Raw genomic sequence first — 8,945 nt, 5'->3', positions numbered from 1 at the left:
TTGCACATTTACTTAAGTATATAGTTAAGAAAAAAATGCCAGTTAACAAGAAGTTTCTTAAGGTTTTATGAATTTGGGCCCTGCACCTGCGAAATTCGGCGCGAAAGGACCCGATTTCGTGTTTTTACGAATTAGTTTAGCTATCCAACGTTGCCATGACATCGACTACAAGTGTGATGGGAGAAGGAGAAGCAGTTTTAGCACAAATATAACTAAGCCAAAATAGTTAATCTGTGTCGTTCACAGTGGGCGCAAATTAAGCACTGTGAACGGAACACGCAAGGAGGGCGGAAAAGCCAAGTACTAGCTGGTGAAATCCTATTGGCGCGTTGTAGCATGTATTTGCATATTTCCGTTAGGGCTCGACACGTCTGTGAAGTGCGCGTGTGTACAAACTAAATTCATTCCTTCTTAACAACGCGATATTTTACAATTTAGTGCACTGTGTTCGTAACAGATTCTAGTTTTGGAAACAGAAAAAGGTATTGAGATCAGATGTCTCATGGATGAGAATTAGCATAATGTCGGCTCAGTTTCATCTAGTTCCACTCTCTCTCACTACCCGCGACTGGACTTCCATTCAATTCAAGGGGTTTTATTGGCATGGGGAACATGTGTTAACATTGCCAAAATAAGTGAGGCAGATAATATACACAAGTGACATAAACAATAAAAATGAACAGTAAACTCACTACCATATTTGGTGGTGAGAACGTTCTAAAGGGATGCTTCCTTCAGCTTTATAGCCACGTGACGTGTCTGGGTTACCTCTTCTCTCTGTGGTACTGTACTGTACTGTCTTTGCCTCTACTACTGGGTTGTCTGGCTATATTGTAAACATTTATGAAAACAAAAATTAGCTTTTTGCTCTTAATTTAAGGTTAGGGTTATGTTTAAAATCAGATTTTAAGAAGACAAATTGTAGAAATAGGCGGGGTTTAGGACTTTGTGGCTGTGGTAACTAGGGACGACCCTACTACTGTGAGAAAAAATCTACTGCAGCCTGCAGCCTATGTCTGGTTTATACCAAAAAATTACTGAGTGAGCGTCTCGATCAAGGCGAATCTTTTCATAGACATTATGGAACTCTCCACCTTTGCAACATCACCAAATGTATAGTAAACTATCAATTTGCGTCCAGGAGAATATTGTTGTTTATTCGTCATTTATTTTCATTTTGGTGTAATCCAGGGGTTCACACACCCCTATGATTTTCATAAAATGGGAAACCTAACTATGTTATAGAGGGCAACTATGTTATAGAGGGCTGCGCGCTAGATATAAGCTACATATTACAATACAAATAGGCTTTTCATTTTTTTCCATTTCCTAATATCACAATGTCGGTTGCATTTTCATCGGCGCGCCCAAGGAGCAATGGGGAGGTGACACAACAAACTATACAAAAGGTAATGCTATTTCTTTTTGCTCCATTACGTCGTCAAATATGACATATTTTGTCGATTTGAGAGCTTGCATAGTCAGTCAGTGTCAATGGTGGGAAAGTAGTGAACATCATCACAGAGAAGGCAACTGGTACAGTAGAGCGAGGCAAACAGCGAGGGGATGATATGACACTATTAAAACAGATTGACATTACTCAAAGGCTACTTTTTGTTGTTGTTTCCGTTGCCCCCTAAAACTTCAGTGTGCCTTTCCATGTAAGCTTACATAACGGCTACTATGTTATGCGTTAAAACATCAATGTTGACAAATAATAGAGCATAAACATCCTAGAAAAATATGCAAGTTTGTCCCGAGTCTGACTGAAATAGTGCTTATTCTGGTGCATGCCCTTTATAGGATTTTTTTGTGAACTGTTGCGAGTGATTTTTTTCTTGGATCAATATTGTTTCTTTTGAAAACCATACTCCAAATTGTTACCAAAAATAGCAAGCCGTGACAGAGACGTGAGAGTAGACTAGTGATAATTATTTGGACAGCCACTGAGTGGTAAAGAGGCACGTGCACTCGATGAACGGATAGTCTGACAGTGGCGACAGAGAGTGATTCATGGAAGGTGTGTGGATTACGGGACAGTTTTGAGCCTACGTGCAGCAACATCCTTGGACATTTGTTAAGCCTAGAGGTGATGAGGCAGGCATTGCATTAATTTAGGGTGGCTTTCCAATGTTTTAGGGCATCTGGAAGTATTTTAATCAAACACGGTTAGAGCGCTTAATTTGGATATGCGTACCGTAGTTAATAGAAGACAGCACAGGTTCTCCTTTCTAGTTCACTGTTTTTTGTCACTGATGACGAAATGTTATGATTGGCTGAAGATAATGAAAGACTTGAGTTGCAGGGAAAAAAACAACGGCTCCGTTCCACTGAAACAGTCTCTTATGCGACGTTAATGATGCTCCAAGAAAAACATCCGACCCAGATAATTGTGTTGAGCAAGAAAGGGGGGGTATTCAGGACAATTTATTATAGTGTAGTAACATTATAGTAAACTACTCTAACGTTTTTTTTTGGTATCACTTTACTTGACACCCAGTGTCATGACACGATCATAATATGTCATAATAGTAACCTGTCATAATATGGTCATGACCCATATATTTACACCTGTTGTGACATACACTATATATACAAAAGTATGTGGACACCCAGTGGATTCAGGTATTTCAGCCACACCTGTTGCTGACAGGTGTATACAATCGAGCACACAGCCATGCAATCTCCATAGTCAAACAATGGCAGTAGAATGGCCTTACTGGAGAGCTCAGGGACTTTCAACCTGGCACCGTGATATGATGCTACCTTCCCAACATGTCAGTCTGCCAATTTCTGCCCTGCTAGAGCTGCTCCAGCCAACTGTAAGTGCAGTTATTGTGAAGTGGAAACATCTAGGAGCATCAACGGCTCAGACGCAAAGTGGTAGGCCACACAAGCTCACAGAATGGGTCTGCCGAGTGCAGAAGTGCATAGAATGTATAAATTGTCTGTCCTCAGTTGCAACACTCACTACTGAGTTCCAAACTGCCTCTGGAAGCAATATCAGCAAAATAACTGTTAGTCGGGAGCTTCATGAAATGGGTTTCCATGGCCGAGCAGCTGCACACAAGCCTAAGATCACCATGCGCAATGCAAAACGTCTGCCGGAGTGGTGTAAAGCTCGCCACCATTGGACTCTGGAGCATCTGGAGTGATTAATCACTCTTCACCATCTGGCAGTCTGGCGAACAAATCTGGGTTTGGTGGATGCCAGGAGAACACTACCTCCCCCAATGCAACTGTAAAGTTTGGTGGATGAGGGATAATGGTCTGGGGCTGTTTTTCATGGTTCGTGCTAGGCCCCGTAGTTCCAGTGAAGGGAAATCTTAATCCTACAGCATACAATGATATTCTAGCCGATTCTGTGCTTCCAACTTTGTGGCAACAGTTTGGGGAAGGACCTTTCCTGTTTCAGCATGACAATGCCCCCATGCCCAAAGCGAGGTCCATACATAAATGGTTTGTCGAAATCAATGTGGAAGAACTTGACTGGCCTGCACAGAGCCCTGACCTCAACCCCATCAAACACCTTTGGGATGAATTAGAATGCAGACTGCGAGCCAGGCCTAATTGCCCAACATCGGTGTCCGACCTCACTAATACTCTTGTGGCTGAATGGAAACAAGTCCCCACAGTAATGTTCCAGCATCTAGTAGAAAGCCTTCCCAGAAGAGTGGAGGCTGTTATAGCTGCAAAGGGCAGGCCAACTCCATATTAATCCCCATGATTTTGGAATGAAATGTTCGACAAGTAGGTGTCCACATACTTTTGGTCATGTAGTGTATATTGCGTTATCTTATGGCTGGTTCTGACACTTGAATAAGAGTGTAGGTGTCATTTATTCAAATAATTTTATTCCCTGCCAAGAAGTTTCCTTTGGTTTGAAAGTTTGTTTCTCAAGTCCTTTGATGTTGTACAGTCATGTTTTTTTTCATCATATTTTAATTAACTGGTAGAAAATACACTTTATGACACAGTCAAGAAGAATTATAATCATCCTGTGTCACTTTACTTGGACTAATAATATACTCTTTTTGACCATAATCATATAAGCCAGATAGGCCTATCACCTACAAGCCCTTATATCAGTCATCAGTCAAGAAGAGGGTGCCTTGTCCTTCTCCTGACATCTGCTGTCACGACTTCCGCCGAAGTCGGTTCCTCTCATTTGGCTTTCTAGCTATCGCCGCTCCATTTTTCACGTGTACATTTGTTTTGTCTTGTTCCCTGCACACCTGGTTTTCATTCCCCAATCAATTCATATGTATTTATTCCTCTGTTCCCCATCATGTCTTTGTGTAGAATTGTTTGTGTTACGTGTATTTTGATATTGTGGATATTGTTACTCGCATTACTTTTTGTCTATGTTCTGTGTTTTCGGCATATTATATATGTTACTTTGTGCTGTTATTTTGACCGGAATAAAAAGTGTGCCTGTTCACTACACTCTGCTCTCCTGCACATGACTTCACCTCCAATACACACTCCTAACATCTGCTCCTGCATTCATTCCAGTCATCAGCAACAGAGCATTGGGGTAGGTGCATGTCTGACATCAATGTGTGAGCAATAACAATGATAATTAACAAAATGTTAAACAGTATAAACAGACTGTTGAAAAGTAGGCTATGGTGCAATGGAATGTTTTGCCTTGTGTGATAGGTTTTGTGGGTTTTTACACTATTATGTAGGTGTCATATTTTTTTCAGATGTTACTATGGAATACTAAACTATTATTACAAGCATTTCGTAAGTGTCAAAGGCTTTTATTGACAATTACATGAAGTTGATGCAAAGAGTCAATATTTGCAGTGTTGACTCTTCTTTTTCAAGACCTCTGCAATCCGTCCTGGCATGCTGTCAATTAACTTGTGGGCCACTGATGGCAGCCCATTCATGCATAATAAATGCTTGGAGTTTGTCCAAATTGGTGGGTTTCTGTTTGTCCACCCGCCTCTTGAGGATTGACCACAAGTTTTCAATGGGATTAAGGTCTGGGGAGTTTCCTGGCCATGGACCCAAAATATCGATGTTTTGTTCCCCGAGCCACTTAGTTATCACCTTTGCCTTATGGCAAGGTGCTCCATCATGCTGGAAAAGGCATTGTTCATCACCAAACTGTTCCTGGATGGTTGGGAGAAGTTGCTCTCGGAGGATGTGTTGGTACCATTCTTTACTCATGGCTGTGTTCTTAGTGAGCCCACTCCCTTGGCACACATGAATGGTCTCATGATGCTTTACTGTTGGCATGACACAGGACTGATGGTAGCGCTCACCTTGTCTTCTCAGGACAAGCTTTTTTCCGGATGCCCCAAACAATCGGAGAGGGGATTCATCAGAGAAAATGACTTTACCCCAGTCCTCAGCAGTCCAATCCCTGTACCTTTTGCAGAATATCAGTCTGTCCCTGATGTTTTTCCTGGAGAGAAGTGGCTTCTTTGCTGCCCTTCTTGACACCAGGTCATCCTACAAGTCTTTGCCTCACTGTGCATGCAGATGCACTCGCACCTGCCTGCTGCCATTCCTGAGCAAGCTCTGTACTGGTGGTGCCCCTATCCCGCAGCTGAATCAACTTTAGGAGACGGTCTTGGTGCTTGCTGGACTTTCTTGGGTGCCCTGAAGCCTTCTTCACATCAATTGAACCGCTCTCCTTGAAGTTCTTTATGATCCGATAAATGGTTGATTTAGGTGCAATCTTACTGGCAGCAATATCCTTGCATGTGAAGCCCTTTTTGTGCAAAGCAATAATGATGGCACTTGTTTCCTTGAAGGTAACCATGGTTGACAGAGGAAGAACAATGATTCCAAGCACCACCCTCCCTTAGAAGCTTCCAGTCTGTTATTCAAACTCAATCAGCATGACAGAGTGATCTCCAGCCTTGTCCTCGTCAACACTCACACTTGTGTTAACGAGAGAATCACTGACATGATGTCAGCTGGTCCTTTTGTGGCAGGGCTGAAATGCAGTGGAAATGTTTTTTTGGGATTCATTAATTAATTGCAATTCATCTGATCACAATTCATCTGATCACATAACATTCTGGAGTATATGCAAATTGCCATCTTACAAACTGAGGCAGCATACTGCGTGAAAATTAATATTTGTGTCATTCGCAAAACTTTGGCCACTACTGTGTGTGTGTGTATATATATATATATATATATAATGTGTGTGTCATGACAGTGTTATGATCATATTATAACAGGTTATGTCAGCTGTTATGACATTTTATGGCATGTTATCACCGTGTCATAACGTGTTATGACGCTGTGTGTCAAGTGAGGTGTTACCTTTTTTTTACCTCCCAAAGATGCTGGATGAAAATCACCATCTGATACAATGTATAATGGATTACCAGAACAAAGGAAAAACAGCAGAATGCACACAGTAGGTGTCACATCTGTCTTCATAGGCCTACTGTTGTGCACATATACATGTTATAGGTTACTGTATGCAGAAGTTTGCCGGGAAACTCGATGTTGAATTGCATTGAATTCCACTTTGGGAAGAAATGAGAGTTTGCATCAGGAAAGTATAATTACATAAACTTTTCAAAGTTCTGATGAATGAATGAATTACTTTTTATTTTCGCGTCAAATCGCCAGTTGGCAACCCATCCCTTATGGGATTAATTGACACATAAACAAACAATACAATAATTAACTGTGATAATTCAGTGATAATTGTTCTTCCGGGGATTTCTGCTGTGCGCATCACATAAAAAGTGAACAAAATTAAAGATAAAAATCAATACATAATAATAAACAAGGTTATCCACACAGTAATTATATCCCTAGAGCAGTAAATAATATACATACAATTACATATATACATACACATACCTGTCACGCCTGTTCCCACTCCCCCTCCCTGGCGCCTTGTGCCAGGCTCCCCACATTACACACTCCTGCCACCATCATTACGCACACCTGCCTATCCCACGTCACGCGCATCAGCGATTATTGGACTCACCTTGACTCAATCACCTCTGTAAATACCTCCCCTATATCTGTCTGGTTCCCTGCTTCAACATGAATTGCCGTTTGTCGTTTTGTACCCGTGTGCTGACGCTGTTCTTGTCTTGGTCATTGTCTGTTTCCTTATTAAATGTTGACTCCCGGTACCTGCTTCTCATCTCTGGCGTCGCTCTTTACAGAATGCTGAAGCCCCCAAACAAAGCTTCGGGGAGTGCTGGCTTTCCAGTTGGTGGTGACGTTGGGTCCGGAGGCCGCCACCAATGGACCCGGGGGTGCCTAAGCCAGCTCGTCGGCCTGTCACGCTCTAGCTGGCTAGAGAGGTTTCTTGCCCCGGTTGGCTCGGGAGGCACCCATCCTACGTCGATCGTCAGGGATTTACGTCCAGCCGGCTCGTCAGGCTGCTATGCCTCAGACGGATCACTGGGTTCCCACGCCTCAGAGGGATCGACAGGTTTTCACGCCCCAGCCGGATCGTTGGGCTCCTATGCCTCAGCTGGCTCGCCAGGCTCCCATGCCTCTCCCGGTTCGTCGGGAGTTTACGCCCAGCCGGCTTGTCCAGCGCCCGTGCCTCGGGCAGGCCTGTCAGGCTCGCCCAGGTGGGACGCCGGGTGGTGCCCCTAGGGGGGGGGGGGGGGGTACTGTCACACCTAATCCAGCTCCCCCTCCCTGGTGTTCGAAGGCGCCAGGCTTCCCAGTTTTACTCACTCCTGCCACCATCATTACGCACACCTGCCTTCCCCCCGTCACACGCATCAGCAATTATTGGACTCACCTGGACTCAATCACCTCTGTCATTACCTCCCCTATATCTGTCTGGTTCCCCACTCTGTTCCCTGCTTCAGCATTAATTGTCGTTTGTCATTTTTGTTCACATGTGCTGACTGTTCTTGTCTCAGTCTTTGTTTGTTTCCTGATTAATGTTGACTCTGTCAATAATTTCCCTGTATTTAGTGCCATACACCATTCCTTCAGTTCTGACCAGTTCCTGCCGATGAAAAACATCCCCACAGCATGATGCTGCCACCACCATCTTTCACTGTGGGGATGGTGTCCTCAGGGTGATGAGGTGTTGGGTTTGTGCCAGACAAAAAGCTAAATTTTAGTCTCAACTGACCATAATACCTTCTTCCATATGTTTGGGGAGTCTCCCACATGCCTTTTGGTGAACACCGAACGTGTTTGCTTATTTTTTTCTTTAAGCAATGGCTTTTTTTCTGGCCACTCTTTTGTAAAGCCCAGCTCTGTGGAGTGTACGGCTTAAAATGGTTCTGTTTGTTGCCTCTCTGATTAATGCCCTCCTTGCCTGGTCCGTGAGTTTTGGTGGGCGTCCCTCTATTGGCAGGTTTGTTGTGGTGCCATATTCTTTCCATTTTTTAAATAATTAATTTAATGGTGCTCCGTGGGATGTTCAAAGTTTCAGATATTTTTTTATAACCCAATCCCAATCTGTATTTCTCCACAACTTTGTCCCTGACCTGTTTGGAGAGCTCCATTGTCTTCATGGTGCCGCTTGCTTGGTGGTGCCCCTTGCTTAGACTCTGGGGCCTTTCAGAACAGGTGTATATACACTGCTCAAAAAAATAAAGGGAACACTAAAATAACACATCCTAGATCTGAATGAATGAAATATTCTTATTAAATACTTTTTTCTTTACATAGTTGAATGTGCTGACAACAAAATCACAAAAATGATCAATGGAAATCAAATTGATCAACCCATGGAGGTCTGGATTTGGAGTCACACTCAAAAATTAAAGTGGAAAACCACACTACAGGCTGATCCAACTTTGATGTAATGTCCTTAAAACAAGTCAAAATGAGACTCAGTAGTGTGTGTGGCCTCCACATGCCTGTATGACTTCCCTACAATGCCTGGGCATGCTCCTGATGAGGTGGCGGATGGTCTCCTGAGGGATCTCCTCCCAGACCTGGACTAAAGCATCCGCCAAGTCCTGGACAGTCTGTGG

At 43.2% G+C, this 8,945-nt stretch overlaps 1 protein-coding gene across 1 annotated transcript in view; it reads left to right on the top strand.

The window, feature by feature from the left end:
- The first annotated feature begins 781 nt into the window (after window positions 1-781).
- LOC124045425 (calcium-responsive transactivator-like) overlaps window positions 782-8,945 on the top strand; it is a 30,108-nt gene continuing 21,944 nt past the window's right edge. Inside the window, 2 exon segments of the mRNA XM_046364717.1 lie at window positions 782-1,409; window positions 6,312-6,388. Coding sequence (XP_046220673.1) covers window positions 1,341-1,409; window positions 6,312-6,388 — 146 coding nt within the window. The 5' untranslated portion in view covers window positions 782-1,340.

The sequence above is a fragment of the Oncorhynchus gorbuscha genome, linkage group LG10 (assembly GCF_021184085.1).
Source record: "Oncorhynchus gorbuscha isolate QuinsamMale2020 ecotype Even-year linkage group LG10, OgorEven_v1.0, whole genome shotgun sequence".
Taxonomy (NCBI): domain Eukaryota; kingdom Metazoa; phylum Chordata; class Actinopteri; order Salmoniformes; family Salmonidae; genus Oncorhynchus; species Oncorhynchus gorbuscha.
Note: the sequence above shows the minus strand (reverse complement) of the source record. Positions and strands in the feature narration are given on the sequence as shown.